Here is a 21,771-nt window from a genome sequence, read left to right on the forward strand (position 1 = left end):
AAAAGAGCAATAAGTGATCAATCTTCAGGAAAGTCTCCAGGAACAGATGGTATTCTTGTGGAAGTTTGGAAATTAGGAGCTTTTAAAAGGAGGGGAAGAGCCAAGATTTTGCAGGAAAGATGTGATGGCAGTGTTACCTAATGATGACAAAGACCCTTCAGACCCAGCTTCATATAGAGTCTTTTCAGTTTTAAATCACTATTATAAAAGTGTTTATGTCTATACTAGCTAAAAGAATGGCAAAGGTGTCACCAAAATTGATAGATATGGATCATTGTGGTTTTGTGGAGGGGAGGCAAACATTTGACAACAATAATAGAACAATGATCCAGAGGGAAGTAGAATATAAGTCTTGATGCAGAGAAATTATTTGACAGAGTAATCTGGATTTTATGAGTAGGCCATTGGAAGCATTTGCATTTCTTATACAATAATATGGTTAATTAGAAGGATATGTGAAGGACTGGAGGCAAGGATTAAACGTCCTCTCAGATAAGCCATGTGTGAGCCTCACATATAAGCTGTGTTTGAATAGTGGAAACAGGCAATGGTGTCCTCTTTCCTGTTTATTTGTTTTATATTTAGAGCCATTGGCAAAGAAAATAAGGGATTCAGAAATGCAAGGATATAATTGGTATGGTAATAAAGAAAAGTTGGCTTTGTTTGCAGATGATATTATTTTGTGCCTGATAAATCCAGAAAAGGACAGTGTTGTGGAACATTTGAGACAGTTTCAAATCTTTTTTGGGATATAAAATTAGTGAAGAAAAAAACAAAGGCTATAGCCATAAATGTTGTATCCACACACAGACTGGTTCAGCAATACCCATATTTATGGCGACATGATAAGATGAAATATTTAGAGGTATGAATTAAAAAAAAACTTCTTTTATGGCAGCTAAGGATATGTGGGAAGAGACTAAAAAGATAATACAAAAATTGCAAAACTGGAAATTCTTATTTATGGATATGGATAGTAAGATACAATTGGTGAAAATATTTTTGTCCCTTTATTCTTGTATAACACCAGGCATGCTTTTATCAACCTAAGGAGAAGTTGTAGACAATAATTAATAAAAAATTGAAGGAATTTATCTGCGAGGGAAAGAGGGCAAGAGTTAAGTGGGATAAGCTGATTCATCCAATGAACAAGGTGGTTTAGGATTACCTGATTTGAAGGGATATTTCAGAGCTACACAGTTGATGCTCAAATACATAACATAAGTAGAAGGTTATAATTCAAAGTGGAAAGGGATGATGATGAAGCAAGGAAGTTCAAGAGAGAGAGAGAGAGAGGGAGAGAGCTTTGGATGCAGATCCTTCAGGAGAATAATAACAACCATACAGAATATTGTATTCATAAAGTAGCAGAAATTATGTTAAGAACTAAACAAATATGAGAATGGAGATTTTGCCAATAGGGATGACTGCAAGTAGGGGTACATAAAATAGGTAAGAGGGGGCTGGAATTTACTGGAGAAACCTAGCAAAAGAACCAAGATATTAGGAGCAAATAACACAAGCAGGAAAGGAAATAGGATGAGTCCAAGTAGATATTTAGATCTCAAGATAGAGATTGCCTTCCTTACCAGGGTTTGATTTCAAGATACAGGTAAAGCGAAAGGGACAAGTAAATTCTATGTGAAAGACCTGCTCTGGTAGCATTTTAGTTGAATCTAGAGCAGTGGCAGTTGTTAAAAAAGGGATAATTAGTAGGGCATATAAAATGTTGCATGATAACTATAACAATCAATCGGAGGTTAGAAAAGACTGGGAAGAGAGAGTGGAAAACCAATTTACAAGAAAACAATGTTAAGACATATGCATAGTTCTCAAGTATGCAACCAAGTCCAGAAGGTTTAGGATGTTTGTCTGGAAGTGTTTGTATAGGTATTTGTATGTCGTAAGCAGACTTCAAAAAATTTTCCTCCGATAGATAGCAAATATTGGCAGTGTGGTAGAGAGGAAAGAGGTAACTGGGAACATATGTTTGGTTGTGTAATGAGTTAGCAGATTTTAAAAATTTCCCACGGAGTGCTCTATCAGAAATATTGGCGAGCAAATGGTTGTAAGTAAGGAAAATATTCTTTTGAGCTGGGATACAGGATCAGAATTGCCTAAACATAGTAAAGGCTTATTAAGTTTAATTCTCTTGGCTGCAAAGAAAGCAATTACGAGAAAGTGGAAATCAAAGCCTATACCAACTTTATTTGAGGAATTGAATGTTGTAAAAGAGATAAAAGAACTGAAAGAGGGATCTTTGGAAAAAGGAAAAGAGCAGATTACATAGAAATAAATGGAAATTGTGCGAACAATACATGCATAGTAATGTTTATGAAGAGGAGGACTGAGGTTTAAGGGATGGCAGGAATTCAGCAATTTTTTATAATCTTGGACTGATTGTGGCAAAGAAAATATGTGTTGTACACTATATTTAAATGTTAAAATGGTTTGTTTTATTTTCTGTTAATGTATGGTTGTCCATGTCTTAAGATAATTTAATAAAGGTGTTTAAAATAAGTAAAAAAAAAAAAGAGAGAGAGAGAGAGACTGTGTTGGTAAGAAATGAGAAATAAGGTAAGCGTGACACTTCATTCAGTCAAGAGCCCTCTCAAACTGAAAGTATTAGTTACTGATTGCTTTTAAAATCCTGGCCTGGCAGTGGTGGCAATGAAGAAGATGCCTGTGGCTTTGACTCAGCATTTTATACTTTGTCAATAAATGACAATACCACTGAGGTCTTACTTAACAGAGACATACCAATTATCATAAGCACCCAGAGTCCACATATAATCCCCATGATTGAATGACCATTTTGATTCATTTATCACTTGAAACAGTAATAATGTTATTTTCATTAACAATGCATTTCAGGAAGTTATATTTTATTTAAAAAAAAATCAACTTTTTATTTCAAGTGAATTATGCTGTTTTGCTTTTGGAAAAGTAGTACCATTGCCACCACTAAGGGTTTCCACTGAGAACAGCTATGATTCTCCTGAAGTTCAAAAGATTAAAAAAAAAATTGTCATTTAGGATTACACATATAAATCTAAATGAAATTATGAGTGTCAGTTCACCATGAGAGTACAGAAGAAGCATAGGATACAACAAATACAACATTAAGACACATCAAGAAAATTTGAGACTAATGACTATGCCCCAAGAACATAAGAAAAATAAGCTAACCCCCCATGTAGTCATATAAATACTGTACAGTTCGATTCTCGGCTGGGGTGCCTTCTGTGCGGAGTCTGCATGTCCTCCCTGTGGTTGCGTGGGTTTCCTCCGGGTGCTCCGGTTTCCTCCCACATCCCAAATACATGCAGTAGGTGGATTGGACACTCTAAATTGGCCCTAGGTGTGAGTGTGTGCATGTGTGTGCCTTCTGTGGAAGGTTGGGCGCCGGGCTGGCAACTCGACACAGTAAAACTCCACTGCCAATCATGAGCAGACAGATGATCCGCTGTGGCGACCCTTAACCGGGAAAAGCCGAAAGAAGAAGAAGAAGTAGCGTGACAGGTAAGATTGGGTATTGCACATGAACTAAAGTTGTCACTCTTTATGTATTATTGCATACAGCAAGTAACAGCCAATTTGACAGGCAAGTATGACATTTGTTTTTAAATTCATGTGATGTATTACTCTTATAATATATGCCATATTGCATAGTTGTTTCTGTTATTATCACTCATGCATAGATCTCACAACCTAAGCAGGTTACTGGGACTTAAAATGCCCTCTGTCCCAAGCATAGCACTGCTCCTCTACTGATAATATTCTGCATTTGCATTTAACTGTTGCTGCAGTGCTAGTTGTAGTTGCTGCCCTTGAACACATTGCTGGTAATGTCCCATATTTGCATTCATCTGTAGTTGCGGAACCATTTCTGGTTACCACCCTTGACCTGGACACCTAGTGGAAGCTTAACAGTGATGAAGCAATTGATCAGTAACCTGAACACAGTAGTTTTGTCTGTGTTTTTTTTTCTTTCCATGCTTGCTTGACCACCAAAACCTCCTCCTATTGGTCCTAAACCCATTTGTACCCCTTATACTGAGTAGTCCCTAGCACAGTGGTGATAACTGACTAGAAGAGACATTATACTGTCAGCTTTCGTGGTTGTTTGTGCCATCACCCACATCTTCCTGTGCATCCTATAAATGCAAAGGGAGGTGTACATATTATAAATGCACTTCTGATAGCCCTTACCTCATTCCAGGGTGGCTGATATGGAGTCTGTTGTCACTGCAGGGGTCTACGGTGCCCTCCTAATGTGTTGCACACACACACACACACTAATCAGCTTGGTGACACTAATCCAAACTCTCTCATCTCTGCTCGTTCTCATTACCTCTAAGACCCCACTTTCTGATGGCAGAATGACCAGCTAGGACCACCCCTTCCCCTTAGGATAGTCAACACACTGTTAGCAACTCACTGTTATCTTCCCCCACCTGGCTTCTACAGCATTAGAGATGCTACTCCTACTCGTGTTATCTGGATCATAGCCAAGGTTTTATCCCTTTATACTATACCTATTGCTTCATACCGCTCAACCTCTTAAGATAAGAAATCTGGACAAAGCCTGACATAATGTGGGTGGCACAGTGGTGCAGTGGTTAGTGTTGTCACCTCACAGAAAGAGGTTCTCTGTTTCGATTCTCAGCCGAGGTGCCTTCTGTGCGGAGTCTGCATGTCCTCCCAGCATTCACATGTGTTTCCTCTGGGTGCTCTGGTTTCTTCCCACGTTCCAAAGACATGCATCAAGAGCATTTCTCCCTGGCCCTCCTCTGAAAATGAGCTCTGTCTCAGTCGGACTTTCCTGGTAAACAAATGTTAAATAAATAAAATAATGTGGGGGCAGATTCCCAAAATTAGGGTCAGATTTTAAATACTGCACTTATAAACTTAGAAAGTTGATAGAATAACAAAATTAGTCTTAGCATGCATTTTTCTGAAGAATATGAAGTCTGAAACTCAAATGTATGTCATTATTTAGTGACTTCAGTCCTCACATCATCCCAGTGATTTGCTAGAAAGCCACAGATTTTATGAGAAACAGATCAAAATTATGAGTCAGAAATCTGTATGTTCTGCAAAACTCTGGGCAGTTGAAAGGTATGCTTTGATGCCATTTCTGGTTAAAACCCTTGACCAGGACACCTCATGGAAGCTCAACAACAGGGATAAAATATGGGATTACTGACTTGAACAGATTATTCATATAAGGATGTATCTCATAGATGCTTGCTGCATTATTATATTCCGACAGCTCCTCCCAACAATATAACTCTTCTTATATAATGTGATAATACAAGAGTGCAATCTGTGCTAGGTAACAGTAACTGATAGTGTTTATGAATCATCTATAGCCGCAATACCCTTCTTCATGTATTCTGCCCATAACTTCAAGATCTCCAGTTTCAAGCCATGTCATTTCTTTAATAGATTCAGAGCTCCTTCTAGTGGCCAAATAATTCCTTTCACTAGTACTTTTTTTAATTCATTTAACCAAATAAACTGACAAGGCACAAGCGTCTTTCAGGGACAATCCAGGAGCACTGTCTAGTTGCCTGTTTTCAGGAACAACCTGGGAGCACTGTCTGGTTAAGTGACTTGCTGAGAGTCGCAAATATAGGCTTAGGGAGTGAAACCTACGAATAAAGAATAAAGCTCGTTAGCAGCTCATAACCTTAATTGGCATTTATTTTATTTTTACATTTGTTCACCAGGAAAGTCCATCTGGGCATGTGCCCTTTTTCAGTGGAGGCCCGGAGAGATAAGCTCCAAGTCATACATTAACATAAAATCAAATCAGACAAAGCATTGATCTCATTCCCTTTTTTTCCTGTTCTGTACATGGAGTTAGTGTGTCACATTAACAGCAATCATTACCTAGAGCCCCTGTTCACACTGTCCATGGCTAGCCCTTCTATGTAGCTCCTCTGCACTAGACTGTGGCTTTGCTACTGCATCATTTTATCCAGTATGGGTAATTATTAATCAATAAGCTTGCACAAGCAGTTAGGATTTATTTTTTCATAAGCAACTTACTGAACTTTATACCAGACCATGGACTCTCACCATAAACAATTACTTTCATACTTTATATTTTGTCATCCATGTATCACAGCAATATACAGCAAATGTTATCCAGTTTCTTTGCCCTTCATCTCCATATTGATATAGACACAGCTACATGAATTGACCATGCCTGTAGTCGGGTAATACTGATGTAAAAATGTTTTCTTCTACAAACCTGCTCCCCTCCTCATGCTCATCCTTGAACAGAAACTTGTGCTGCAATTTTCTTTCTAATCCTATCTCCCTCCTATAAACCTTCCTAAGTCAGTTCTCTCTCAGACAATTCCATGTCACTTGCTAACTTTAAAAAGTATTAACTTTATTTGAGATTTCTCCTATGATACCTTACCTGTTTCTTATTAAATTTCTCATATTTTTGTTTTATTTACTCTTTTCATCTACTGTTTACACCCCTCTTAACACTTCTCTGTTGTCTCTTATTAATTTCCCCCCTGTTGTCATATAATGAGCGTAACTCTTCTTGCCTTTCTAATGGATCCATCTTTAGGTGACAGATAAAGGAGCCTAAACTCCCCTCTTCCTCTCCCACCACCCATGTCAATTCAAGGAACATATAAGGAGCATATTTCTGTTCAACAGTTTGTGCTTTTAACAACCATATTATTCCTCAAACTGAGTCCTTGCTAATTAGGAATGCATTATATATCCCTGTTGTTTATGGCTGATTTTACAAAACTAGCACAAAGCTAATAGGTAAGATGTCTGCTGGTATAATGGTTGGTTGGGATTTCATTAGAGTGCACTACTGTACCTGTCAGTCTGTTTGCAGGTGCTGTTAACAGTAGTCAAACACTTCTAATCATCGACTTTCCCTCTGCAGGTGACTACACAGTTGAAGCAAGCAGAAACGAAGATCATTGATGGAGGGAAACATTTGGAGTGTACCATGCGTGGAGTCTTGCATGAGCGATTTTTGGAAAGGCACATTAAACCTCAGCATTGGGACTGCTTGCAGGAAGGCTTGGTAAGTTATGTGCCTGTGAAAACTTGTCACTGTTGAAGGTTGTGTGTGCTCTGTCAACTGTGTTATGGCACATCTTGTGTTATCATTTCATATGCATTATTACTGTGGATTTGCCATTACTCTACCTTGTAATGAAAGGTTCCCTCCACTGTTGCAAGATCAGTCCTTTGGATAACTCTTAGAACAGTGATTTTGACAGACAAGACAAAGTTAACACTTCTTTTATTGCTTGAATGTGACCTTAGAATTAGTCGAAAAAATAGCCAAAAAGTACCAAAATAAAACCAGTAAACTAATCCAAGGTACCAACAGACCAGAAGCCAGCCGGAACTCTTTTAAAATCCAATTTAATATAGGCACAAAACACAAAGTAACACACATAAACGCACACTATTACAGCATTTTCATTTCAAACACTTTATCAGATGTGGAAATATAAAAAAATGTGGGTCTGAGGCAGGTTGACAGATTAAATATCTCACTAATGAACAGATTAACCAATAAAAACTTTCAATAAAATACCTCATAATACCCATAAATATTAATGAATGAATGTACATCAAAAACTAATATAAAAATACTCTTTTTTAAAAAAGCATATAAAAGCCTGTGTAAAAACAATACCTTAGAATTAGACATTCATTTTAGGGGTAAAATGTGCCTTCTTGTTACAGAGAAAAATGAAACAATATTCCACAGCAAGTACCCCTGCCACAGTCATAGTCACGAGTCCTCAAAATATTAAGGATCAGAAGTCAAACACTTTATAACAGTTGATCAAAGACAAGAGGTTGAATGCACAATTAGTTCATATGGAAAGAAAACACTTTGACAGGCAGTTAAGTAAAAGTGTGGCAAACATTTAGTTAAAGTGAAATTAGCCTGTATAATGCAAGCATGATTGGTGATTGTCCCTTAGTTTAGCTGTTTTAATGGCAACTTGGAGGAACATCAGCAAAGTGAACATCACATGCACATGCACATGCACGTGCCCCCCCACACGCATACGCATCCATGCATCCACACCCACACTCCGACACATTTATTATGTTTTGTACATACATACACACACACACACACACACACACACACACACACACACACACACACACACACACACACACAAATATTTACATATAACTACACACACACAAACACCAATAAAATGATGGCTTCTAATTACAAATTGAAATGAAAGCTGAAATGCTGATCCGCTTTGGACATAAGGCTCACATTTATTTATTTATTTATTTTGAAACTTTAACACAACCACACTCTCAGTGACTTCTGACATTACTGGTCACGTCATCTAATGAATCATTAATTTTTTAAGCTGGTAGTACTTGCCTTGATATGACCTTTTGCCCGGGGACACCAAGTGGAGAGTTCTACTATTTAGGGTTTTGCCATCTTATCAAGTCAGTAGATCTGTGCTGTGACTTCAGCATATTTCAGAACTTTTTTTACATACATCCTGACATCTCTGCTGTACCCAAGTACAGTGGAGTAAATAGTAGAGTACAGGTCACCTTGTGCATCCGATTGGAGTCCTATGTACAGTCTCTGTGTCTCAGTGAGAGGGTTACCATCTGCTTCTCTTAGCCAGCCTTGAGGGTCTCCACAACAGCACTTCTGCCCACCCTTTTTCTGTGTTCATTCTACTTTTTGATCCCGACCAGTCCTCTGGTGTCTGGGATGCCAGGCATATTTGAAATAGGTGACTGACACTGGGTCAGCTTAAGCCATATTTATTTCTACTGACACTTTTATAAACTGAGTTGTCATGCAGTCATAAATCATGATAGCACTATTTAATTTTTGCCACTTTTTGTCCCTGCTGCCTGTCCGTCATCAGCTTCTTCTTCAGTCAAGTTGGCCTATTTGATAGATCACTGCTGCAATAGCGTAATCTATATGGGTTATTTCCTGCGAAGTATATAATAGCCTGCCATAGACTTCCAAGATAGCTGCACACTGAGTAACAGCTTGTTTCTAGCTTTCCCAGTGTAAACTCAGAAACTCAGCAGAGAAGGCCAGTAAACTTGTTTTTATGGATACATTTCAGTAACTGGCTAGTAAGTGCACTGCCTGGATGCCAGGAATAAAGAAATACAGAAGACCTGGAAAAAATTCAGCTACAAAAAGTGAGGAAGAAACACTGACTGAGGAAAGTTCTGCAGATGTTCAGCAAAAAGCAATGCAACCTTCAGACATGACTTCCAATAACCTACAGGAAGATATAAAACAACTGCACACAGACCTGGTTAAACTAAACCAAACACTGATGGAGTATGTCAACACAAACAACAAAAGTCTGGAAAAAAAATGGAAGACGTTTTACACAGATATTTAGGTGAGATGATAAAGCTGCAAGAGGTCAAAATGAAGAAAAGGCTGGCAGAATATGAAACCGCTCATAAAGAGATGTTTCAAAAATAATAGAATTAGAGGACAGAGCACTTAGGGAAAACCTGACATTTTCAGCTATACCAGAGAAGCTGGAAAGAACAGACTGCATTAATTTTATGAAAATACAAATAAGCATTTGGACTGGTATTGCACTACATGAGTTCTTAGTTGAAAGGGCACATCATATGTATGCTCCCAGTCCAGCTATAAGAAAGCAACCTAAACCTGTAATAGTAAAGTCACAATCCTACCAGCAGAGCGAGTTGATTCTGACAAAACTGTGGCAGAAGGACAAAATACTAAAAGTGAGAGGCAGCTGAGTGTTTGTGGAGAATGGTTACTCACTGTACACCAGGCAGAAGAGGAGTAAATTCATTCCACTATTCGAGGAATTTTGAGATGCGGGTGTAAGATTCAAACTGATGTATCCAGCTGTCTTTAAAGTATTCTCCCCTGGAAGGACAAAATCATTTTTTGATGAGGTACATGCTAAGGAGGAAATACAAAAGTTTGTCCAACAAAAAGTGAGTTGTGAAACTGAAGGAGATTCTGCTTCTTGTTCTTCTGGTAAGAAAGACCACAGAGAGACTGTACCTTTGAAACCTTTTCCAGTATGTCAGTGGAAAATGTGGAGAGAAGGTAGGGAACACAAGAGTTAACAAGAAGAATTGAGAGTATGTTGGAAATGAGACGGGACTTGGGCGATGGAGAAGAACAGTAATAAAACCAGTAACTCAATGCAGGATTACAATGCAATAATTATATTTGTGAACTATGACAGAACAAGAAAATCTAGAAAATATTGGACTTTTTCAAAATTTCTTGGATTTGTAGGGGACTCTAAAGTATATGCCCTACTTTATGCCATTAATGTTCAGAAAAATGCTTTGGAGAGGGGAAGAGAGGGGAGAAAGCTAACTGTAAGTAAAGAAAATATTTTCTTTTCTTAATAATATTGTATTTGTGGTGTATGGTTTTCTTTGCATGCTGTTTTAAGTGTAGTGGGAATTATAAACAAGTGCTGTTATTTTTTTCTTTCTCTCCCCTCTTCTCTCTTCTTGTACAGTTTTGAGAACTATAGGCAATGCAATGTAAAAAAAAAAAAGCCTAGTTAAAAAGGCATGACAAAGTCAAAATTAATGTGCTTTTTTCAATCTTGCATGGGGAAATGACTGTATTGAGGACCTTAGATTGATTAGTTTTAAGAGAGAGCAAATAAATGAAAAAGAATGTTGAATATTATGAGGCATTTTTTCTCGCAAATGCATGCATACTTAATAGCAATTCTGCAGCTGGTCTTCATGTTTCCATAGAAACAATCTGATAAAGAGAAACTGGCTGTCTGGCTCTCATGTTTCCATGGAGACAATCTGATAAAGAGAAACTCGAGACAGTCTGGTGGAGGGGGATTGGTTGAGGGAAAAGAAAAGAGAAATTGGCTAGGATATAATGTTCTCTGAAAGCAGTCAGGGGGTTCCCCACCTGGGAGGGCTTTAAAGATAAGACCAAAGCAATTAGACTTGAAGTAAAGTTTTCTCATTTTTTAAATGCAGTTGGAATACTAATATAAACAGGTGCTTTTGTTTTTTTTTCTTTTTCTCCCTTCTTCTTTATTTTCTTTGCTTAGGTTCAGTTTTAAGAAATGTAGGCACTGCAGTGTAAAAAAGGGGGAGAGAGGAAAGGTCTGGTTAAGAAAGTATGATAAAAGAAAAATCAGTGTGCTTTTTCCCATGCTTGCATAGGGAAATGACTGGGTTAAGGCCCTTGGCATTATCCAGTAACAACTTTATTACAAAGCATGTAAATGAAAAAGAATATTGAATATTATAAGGCTTTTTTTTCTGGTAAACAAGGTACCCTTAGCAGTTTTTTGTCTGGTTTGCATGTCACTAGAAGACAATTTGATAAAGAGAAATGGCTTGGAGAACGTGTTTACTGAAAGCATTCAAGTGTTTTCTCAGCTGGGAGAGGTATAAAGATAGATAAAATCAAATAGCACTTACTAATAGCACAGGCTATACCATGCACCATTGTGTAACTAACCTTTCTTTTTGGTTAACTCTAGCCTGTCTGTGTGCTATTAACTTAGAACTTTTGTTCTTGTTAGGAAGCAAAAACTTCAATATTTGAAGATGTACATAGTTTTGTGTGTTATTATTAAGTTACAATGTTTTAGAAGGTTTTTTTTTTGGGGGGGGGGTTGTTCTGTTTGAGGGCTTTCATACTAAAACTTTATGTAAGATGTGGCATAGGCTCAAATGGATATGACAGGAAACAACTGTATAAAAGACCAACCTGCCGAACAGTATATGCATGTAACATAAAAGTTGGAACTAGACATTTAACAAAAAAGCAGTTATACATAAAAGGTGGTAATAATAACTATATAAAAAAATGATGCATTCTGTAATGTCTTTCAGTCTGAATGGTCTTACAGATAAAAAAAAAGAAAGCGTAGTGAACTATATTACAAAATGTAGAGTGCAAATAGCTATGCTACAGGAGACACACCTGGAAAGAGCTGAACATATGAATTTGATAAAGAAAGGTATTCAGCATGGTTATTCAGTGGAATATCTGGGGCAAAGGAAAAGAGGAGTACTTATATTGTTTGCAGGAGAAGCTCCAGTAGTGATAGAAGAAGAAAAAAAGATAATGATAGAAGATATATAATACTAAGGGGTTACTGGCAAGGGAGGAGGATTATACTGGCATGCATTTACATTTCACCTAAAACTGCTATAATGGAGCTTCTCTAGAGGAAAACAGTTTTTAGTACGTAATAAATTAGCACCTATCCAGGCATGTCTAAGGGTCAGCTCCCGGTGTTTTCTCCTGTCTACCTGATTAATCTGGGCATCTTCGGGCGATTCAGAAATTGCCTCATGTACACAGACAACCCTCTCCTCCTACCACCCAACACTACAACCTGTGAGAGATGCAGTTATATAGCCAAACTAGAAGCAAAGCTCTCTTCACCCAAGACTGGACTAGACAGTCAAGAGGAGAAGGTAAACATCTGCACCACGACACACTCATCACATAGTCCCTCAAAACCTACACCACCAAAACATACACATAGAAACACAAAACACACACCTACATTCACGGAAGCTGTCAATAACAACGTACCCAACACTCTAGTCATAGGTGACTCTGTAGTCAGACACACTGATGTTCCACTCACCAGGCTAAACAAGGAGAAAGTTACTGTCAGCTGCCTGTCAGATGCCAGGATCCGCCACATAATGCATGCACTCAGGTCACTCCACAACAAGCATAATATGACTCCGTCATTGTCCATGTTGGTGTGAATGACCTGAGACGTACCTTCCTGGACTACATGAAAAGAGACATGGAAGAACACTCTGATCTTGTAGCCCAGGCAGGTATGACCCTAGCCCTGAGTAGCATCCTGCCATTGCCCAGAATGATACCGCAGTACAAGGACAAAATGACTGACTTCAACAATTGGCTAAGCTTCTGGTGTCATTCTCTAAGGGGATCCATTATCTGTCTGCCTGGGATGACATGATCGACAGACCATGATGCTTTGCTAGAGATGACCTGCACCTATCATCCTTGGGATTCTGGATACTGGCTAAGGCTCTTGCCACCCCTATAGTGCCTTTTTTAGGCAAGCTTCAAATGACAAATTCACCACCGTAACAGGTACAAGCAAGCAAAATCTGAGGGTAATGCTACTCAATGCTAGAAGTCAACCTCAAAATGCACTCACTCGAGGCACTCCTTAAAATGGAGAACATCAACATCTGTGCAGTGACAGAGACCTGTTTCAAGGCTCCAGAGAGGACCCCTGCATTACCAGGCTATAATTCATACCACTCCTTTTGGCCACCTAACCTGGACTGAAACACTAATGGTGGAGGCGTGTCCATATTCATTAAGGATATCCACACCTCCAGGCTAGTTGCTTAGCATAATGCATCTGAAATTATCCAAGTGCAACTAACTCTGGGCAAGACCAAATTGTAGCTTGCTACATCTCCCCCACCATGCCCCAAGATTCCCACTCCTCATTTCTTGATACACTGAAAAATATTAGGGTATAACCTAACACCCTAATAATGGGTGAATTCAACTACCTCACCATTAACTTGGAAAACTACTCATGTACCAACTATTTTACTCTTTTTGTCAACGTTTTTTGGAATTCATAAATTCCAATGCCTTGGATCAGTGCTGTCAACATCCCCACCAGGGGCAGCAATATCCTAGACCTGGTCATTACCAGCATGGGCAACCGGTGTTCCACACCAGAGGTAAATTCCTCGTTGGTCATATCTGACCACAAGCTAATCACCCTAGACATCCACATCCCACCCCCACCCCCATTAGGGAAACCACCGTAAAAAAATTCTCCAAAGCCAACTTCACGCTTCTTAACACAGAAGTGGCAAACTTCACGGCACCCATGCAGACTGACAATAGAAGTACGACTGCTGAATCCTACAGAAATGCACTTTATAAGCACTTACACAAGTGCATGGATTGTGCAATCCCTAAGAGAACCAAGATGCTATCCTCCTAAAAAGGAAGCAAATCTGGTGGTTCCCTGCCATAAACAAACTCTACAACAGAAGAAAGAAACTGTTGCAAAAAAAGAGTAAAATCCTATGATTGGAGGAACTTCTTGGTCAGCCTGAGTAAGAAGCTGAGATCCCTCATAAAATCCTCCAAAGCTAGTTATGAAAACAAAACAGCCACTGATTCTAAAGACAGCCTCAAAGCATTTTATAGCTATGTCAAGATCTGCTCTGAGTTACAGCACAATGCCACTAAATATACAGAACCAACTGATATTGCCAACATCCTGACAAATAGGTTCAGTGCTAACTTTACTCCCCTCTCACCCCCTAAAGGCCTCATTTCTATACCGGAAGAATGCAAAGTTCCTGTAATCACAGCTGCACAGGTAAAAACCACACTCTCCAAAGCCAAGAACACAGCATCCATGGGACCTGACAACAGCCCAGGCTGCATTCTGCATGAACTGCAGAATGAACTGGCACCCCACCTAAGTACCATGTTCAATCATAGCCTCACCTCAGGCTTTGTGCCCACTGAATGGCGCACAGCGATGGTTATCCCACTCCACAATGGGGGAGCCACCATGGAACCCGGTAACTACCGCCCCATTAGCCTGACGAGCCTGGTCTGCAAGGCTATGGAACATATCATCGTGGAACTTATAAACAATGACATTGGTAATCTCCAAACTCTGGACCCCATCCAGTTCAGATTTGTAAAAGCCAGATCATGTCTCCTAAACCTGATAGACTTCTTTGAAGTGGTCACCAAAGTCGTAGATGAGGGTAAGGTGGTTCACACAGCCTGTCTAGATCTCGCCAAGGCTTTCGACACCATCTCCCACTCTGGAATTATAGATAAACTCACTAAACTAGGTATAAATCCCTATGTCACAAGATGGGTTGCCAACTGGCTCACTAACAGAACCCACACTGTGAAAGTAGCAGACTCCAAATCTGACTTCAGACCAGTGACAAGTGGAGTACCACAGGGTTCAGTCCTGGGTCCTCTCCTGTTTGGTATCTACTTCTTTGAAGTACAGGCTAACACAGAAGGTCTTCGGCTAACAAAGTTCGCAGATGACTGCAAACTAGGAGCCATAATAGAAACTCCTAACGATGTGGACATCCTACAAAAGGGCTTCACTGAGACAGATGCCTGGTGTCAAAGCCATGGCCTCAAGCTCAATGCCGAAAAGTGCATTGTCATCCCTTTTGGTAAAATCTCTGTACCCATGAACTACCACATAGGCAGTAGTCTACTTAACACCAAAAGTGTGATAAGAGACCTTGGGACACAGGTGGACAGTAGTCTTTCCTTTGATAATCACATTGCTACAGTAGTCAGGAAATCCTTCTACGTGGCACACCTCATCACAAAAGATTTCCCATCCAGGAAAAAAGATCATTGTTCCCCTCTACTTGTCACTCATTAGACCCATTATAGAATAAAGCACCCCTTTTGGTATGTACCTCACAAGACATCTACAACAACTGGAAAGGCTGCAGAAATACCTCACAAAGAGGATTACTGGCCTCAAACAGATGCCCTATGCAGACCGTCTCAAAAAACTCCAGCTTTACTCCGTCACATATCACCTACTCAGAGGCGATCTCTGCATAAAATACAAAGTTATGTCAAACCCAGAGCTGTTGGACATGCTCCACTTAAAAAAATCCCACTCCCTCTGATCTACATGCTCTAGGGACCTAAACCTTATCACCACAATAAACAAAACATGATGGAGGGATAGATTCCTGTCCCAGAGAGTCCCCATACTCTGGAACAAACTACCTATCTATATCAAACAAAGCTCCTCATTAGCACTCTTCAAGAAAAAACTTGATGATTGGATGGGAGATAGGAAATTCAGCCCGGGGATCACTTCTGTGGCACTGCTCGACAGGGGCACAGGAAAATTATTTTCTTGTGTGGCAAAAGCCCTTTTTGGCTAGGCTTATATAGGCCCTAAGGCCAATAGCCTTGTACTTACCTATGAACCTCAAGAAAATTCTGGGAGAAATAATCAACTTTCTGCAATGAATATTACTTATAGGTGGAGACTGAGATTTGGTTTGCAACAGTGACAGTGTGTCTGGGGGGCCTAGAAGGGAACATATAACAAAGGAGGGTAGATTGTTGAACAAATTTATGAAAATGTTTGGCATTGAAGATTTAAATTCAGTACTTGGAGTTCGGAGTGAATTTACATATTACTCTCCAAGATATAAATTCTATCTAGCCTAGCCCAGTTTTTGTATCTCACAGGAACATGTGCATTTAATTGAAGGCCTTGAAATGCTCCCAATAACTATTCAGATCATGTGCCAATAATAACTAAAATAAAAACGCAAGGTAATGAAATAAAAATGAGAAACTGGCACTTTCGCACCTATCGGCTGAAAAGAGAGAAATTTAAGGAATGGGTTTTGGAATTAATTCAGGAGCTACTACAGAAGATAGAAATTTCTTCTGAAAGTATAGCTAGGAAGTGGGATAAAATTAAAGTAGAGTTTAAAACTATGGTGGAAATAAAGGAAGGGGAGATATGGCCAAGAAGTAACAAGAATTATTTAGAGGGACTGACAAATGTAAAAGTATTGCAAAACTGGGAATCTCATAGAACAGGAAAATGAGCAACTGCAGAATGCTAAACAGAAAATAAGAGATTACCTCAATAATATGCACAAACTTGGATTGTTAAGCAACTGCTTTTTAATAATAATTCTAGAGCACAAAAACTGTTAGCACGATGACTCAGGCAACAGAAAGTGGAAAGGGCTGTCACCAAGGTTAGGGAGCCTATAACAAGAGATTTTGCAGAAGTATTAGAAATATTTAGAAAATTTTATGAAAGTTTGTATAAGGAAGAGAAATATGGAAATCAAGAAAAGGTACAATGGAAATGTTTATGGAAGAATTAAATATGCCAAGGTTAGAAGTCGATGAAGCTCAATTACTAACAGGATAGGAAGACATGAGATATAAATAGCTATATAAAACCAAACTATAGGAAAGTCCCCAGGAAGAGATAGTATTCCTGTAGAAGTTTGGAAGCTAGGAGGGAAAAAATTGATAAAGATCTGGAAGGTTTTGTTTAATAGTATTTTAAGAGAAAGAGAAGTGCCAGTATCCTGGAAGAAGGTGGTGGTAGCAGTAATACCCAAAGTGGTTAAAGATCCATTGGATCCAGCTTCATACTGGCCCATTTCAATACTAAACCATGATTATAGAAGTATTTATGTCTATAATGGCTAAAAGAATGGCAAAAGTGATACCAAAATAATTGGATATGGATCAGTGTGGTTTTGTGGAGGGGAGGCAAACATTTGAGAATATTAACAGAACACTGATGATCCAGAGTGAAGCAGAATGTAAGAAAATACCACTGTTGTTGGTGGGTTTTGATGCAGAGAAAGCATTTGACAGAGTAGAGTGGGACGTAATGAGCAGAGCAATGGAAGCATTTGCTTTCCCTGATACAGTTGTAAGGTTGATTAGGAGTATGTATGAGGGATTGACAGTGAAAATTAAAGTGTGTGAGGTCCTCTGTGATAACTTCTGCTTGAGTAGAGGAGCCAGGCAAGGTTGTCTGCTTTCCCCACTGGCAAAAAAAAAAACATAAGAGACTCAGAAATTCAAGGATATAATTGGTATGGTAATTAGGAAAAGCTGGCTTTATTTGCAGATGATATTATTTTGTACATGACAAAACCATAAAGTGACATCACAGTGTTGTGGAACATTTTAAGACAGTTTAAAATCTTCTTAAGATACAAAATTAATTAAACTAAAACAAAGGCAATAGCGGTAAATTATGTACCCACACACAAATTGGTCCAACAATATTCATATTTATGGGGACATGATAAAATGAAGTATTCAGGGGTATGGATTAGAAATGACTATGTTGTGTCAGCTAAAGATATGAGAGAAGAGAATAAACAGAAGATAATACAAAAATTGAAAAACTGGAAGCTTTGTTATATGGCTATGGAAACTAAGATACAAGCTTTTAAAATGTTTTAGTCCCCTTTGTCTTATACACAGGTCAGGCATATTTTATCAAGTAGAGGAGAAGCTGTGGATAGAAGTTAAAAAAGAGTTGAAGGATTTTAACATGGAAGGGAAGACAGCAAGGTATAAGGTGAATCTTCCAATAGAACAAGGCGGACTAGGATTACCCAATTCGAAGGGTATTTTAGAGCAATACAGTTAAGGCTGTTATACATATCACAAGCAGAAAATGACAATTGAAAGTTGAAAGGAATGATGATGGTACAGGGAGGAAGATCAATAAATAAGGTGAGATTGGGATTTTGGATGCAGACTCTCCAGGAGAACATCAAAAATCATACAGAGTATTATATTCATAAAATAGCAGGGAGTACTGTAAGAACTAAACCAGCACGAGAATGGAAAAAAGAGATTCTGCTGATATGGATGACTTTGGTTAGGGATACAGATAATAGGCAAGAGGGGGCTGGAATTTATTGGAGAAAACTGGTAAAGGAACCAAGGTATTGGGAGCAAATAACTAGAAAGGGAAAGGTAATAGAATGGGAAGAGGAAAATAATTTATTTGGACTGCAGGTTAGAGATTACCTTCCCATTCAAGGACTAATATCAGAGTATAGGCAAAGAGAGAGAAATAGGGTGGGTCCTAAATGAAAGACCAGCACTGGTAGAGTTTTTAATAGAATCTAGAACAGAAGCTGCCATTAAAAAAGGAATAATTAGTAAAGCATATAAAATATTGCATGATAATTATAAGAATGAATCAGAGGAGCTTAGAAAGGATTGGGAAGAAAGATTGGATAAGCAGTTCACAAAGAGACAATGGGGGATATATTTATATCTCCCAAATATCCAACAAAGTCTAGAATATTTAGGATCTTTGCCTGGAAGTGTTTACATAGGTATTTTTTATACCTCAAGTAGACTGCAAAGAATTTTTCCTCTGGTGAATAGCAAATGTTGGAGATGTGACGGGCAAGAAAGAAGTGGCTGGGAACATATTGTTTGAGAGTGTAGTGAGCTGGAGAACTTTAGGGATTTCCTGCAGACTGCTCTGTCAGGGATGCTGCGTGAGCAGATCGGATTGACTGGGGAGATGATTTTTTTAAACTATGGTACAGAATCAGAATTGCCTAGACATAGTAAAGCCTTGTTGAGTGTAATTGTGGTGGCTGCTAAAAATGCCATTACTAGAAAATGGAAATCAAAGTCTAGACCAACTTTACAAGGAGTAGTGTATATAGTAATAGAGATAAAACAAATAGAATTGGGATCTTTAGAAAAAGAATGGAGCAAACTACATCGGAAAATTCAGAATTGTGGGAGCAATATATGCAGAGAAGGAATGAGGTTTAAGAGGCAGTGTTTGAATGAGCCATATAATGCTTAACTGACAATGACTGGATAAATTATGAGTGATGTATAATGTTTGCAACTACAGTTGTTTCAATGGTGTCTGTGATGTATAATGTTTGCAGCTAAAGTGGTGTTACTTTGTTTTTCATTTATATAAATTTAAGATTGCCTATGTCATATGTGATAATTTAATAAAGATGTTTAGTGAAAAAAAAACAAATTCTTCTGAATCTTTTTTCATAACAAAAAACAAAAGGTGTTTATGACAAGATCCTTTCAGGGTTATAGATTTCTTGGAACTTACATTTGATGGCAGCTAAATCAAACTGCTGTTCTTCAATAGGATTAAATGTATTAAATACTTTAATTGCATTACCATCTGGCAGACAGAGAAAGGTTGCAACTTGGACTTCTTTATTCTTTTCAGACAGGCCGTAAAGATTAACCTTCTATATCCATTTCTTCCACCTTTCTGCAAAATAACGTTTTTCCTGTCCACTGGGTCTTGCCCAGTGGTTCTCTTTCCATTGTCCAATCAGCCAGTTCATCCCTCTCTCCAGAGTGAAAGCTAGGCAGTATCCAACCAGGCAAGAGCCCTTAGGTCCAGTTGTTCCTGGCAAGGGAACTAATCAGAAACATTAATAGACACAGGAAAACACTGGTCAAATTTCATTGAGCGCTTTTGTCTCCAAGTAGTACAAGACTTCTACAGAATGCCTGTCTTTAAATAAAGCACCCATTTTATTTCCCCTGGAAAGATAAGGGTCAGGCAGTAGGAAGTGGGCCAGACTGCTGCACCTGGTAGACTCTTCTCCTTTCACTTTGGAGCTCTTGCTTCCTACAGTAGCTCACTAGGTATCCATTAACAATATATATGCATAAAAGGAATGAGGTTTAAGAGGCAGGATTTGAATGAGCCATATAATGCTTAACTGAAAATGACTGGATAGATTATAACTGATGTATAATGTTTGCAACTACAGTTGTTTCAATGGTGTCTGTTATGTATTATGTTTGCAACCGAAGTGTTGTCAATGTTATTTGTTTTTCATTTATTGTCTATGTCATATGTGATAATTTAATAAACATGTTTATTGAAAAAAAAGGGTATAATAGCCTGCCTTCTTCCAAAGCTTCTCCAGAACACATTCCACATGCTCAAACCATCAGTCAGCATGAGGTGAGCTAACTAAAAGTCTGGTTTGAGTGCCAAACCCTTCAGAGCTTTCCTGCTGCCAAAGAGAGTGCTCCTGTGTTTGGGCTTTCAAGGATCAGCGGTTGGATATTACTCTTTCATTGCTGGGCAGATATGTTCCCTTTGTAGAAAAAAAATCCACTTTACTTTTTAAACTATACTTTTCTGTAAAAATGATATTTTTAAAGCAAGAAAAATATTGTTTTAATGAGTGTCACATGACGTTTAATTACTTTTAAATGGGAGTGTCACATTTTTACTTTTATGTTAAAACATTGTTAAAACGTATTTTAAGCTACCTTTCTTAGGGAAACATTTGTTTAATTTATTTTTGGGGGCTATGGTACATATTCTGAGTGCTTATTAGTTTTTTTTACTACTTGCCTGTTTTACCAACTACTGCTACCAGGCTTCCCCAGGAATCAGGCATCATTTATACCTTAACCATGGAACAACTGACTGGTTTCTTGGTTCTTCCTTCTTCCAGCCACAAAAAGAAGAAAATTACTATACAGCCTTTGCCACCACAGCAGTCTTCTGAAGTGCATCAGCCATTGATGGGTGACTCTGTTGTAGACATTACTGGTTCCTTGGACCATTCATCTTTTTTCCTGGCTACCGCTGGTGTTGTTCCTACATCCACTATAGACCAGAGGTTAGGTTGGGAGGTTGGCCTAATGGTTAAGGTGTTTGCCTTACAAACAAAAGGTGGAGGGTTTGAGTCTCGCACGGGATAATTGGCTAGGCTTAAAATGGCTTACAAGGGCAGTTAGCCTAGTACTAATCTATGAATCTATGAATAAGACACATCCTCTGAGGCTGTTGGAGTGCCGTTGTTGGGCAAGGGAAGAGACACTGTTGATGGTCCTAGTAGAAAGGGCAGAGAATGCCACTCTGCTTAGCCAGAAGTGTATGACTGTCTGTGTTGGGGGTGGGGTGGGATGGGGAGAGCTTCTGGCAAAAGTAGGACTATTTCTTCAGCATTTTCTGTCAGAAAAAGAAACAGAAACTTAGACATATGTCTTCTCTTGTCTCAGTTTCTGTTGGTACCTGTAATCTGTCCCAACGTCTGCATCCTCTGACTTTTCAGTTTCCAGTATATGGGGTTTGTGAATAGGGAAATTTATTGCTGGAAACATCATATTTTTTTTTAGAATTTCAGGTCTCTCAT

General features: G+C 38.6%; 1 protein-coding gene across 3 annotated transcripts in view; it reads left to right on the forward strand.

The window, feature by feature from the left end:
- ZNFX1 (zinc finger NFX1-type containing 1) overlaps nucleotides 1-21,771 on the forward strand; it is a 359,279-nt gene that overhangs the window by 201,138 nt on the left and 136,370 nt on the right. For all 3 annotated transcript variants that reach the window (XM_044090129.1, XM_044090128.1, XM_044090127.1), the window contains exon 6: nucleotides 6,929-7,072. In XM_044090129.1, coding sequence (XP_043946064.1) covers nucleotides 6,929-7,072 — 144 coding nt within the window. The remainder of the gene's footprint in view (nucleotides 1-6,928; nucleotides 7,073-21,771) is intronic.

Source organism: Protopterus annectens, chromosome 12.part0 (assembly GCF_019279795.1).
Source record: "Protopterus annectens isolate FY-2018-M chromosome 12.part0, PAN1.0, whole genome shotgun sequence".
In the NCBI taxonomy this organism is placed as follows: domain Eukaryota; kingdom Metazoa; phylum Chordata; order Ceratodontiformes; family Protopteridae; genus Protopterus; species Protopterus annectens.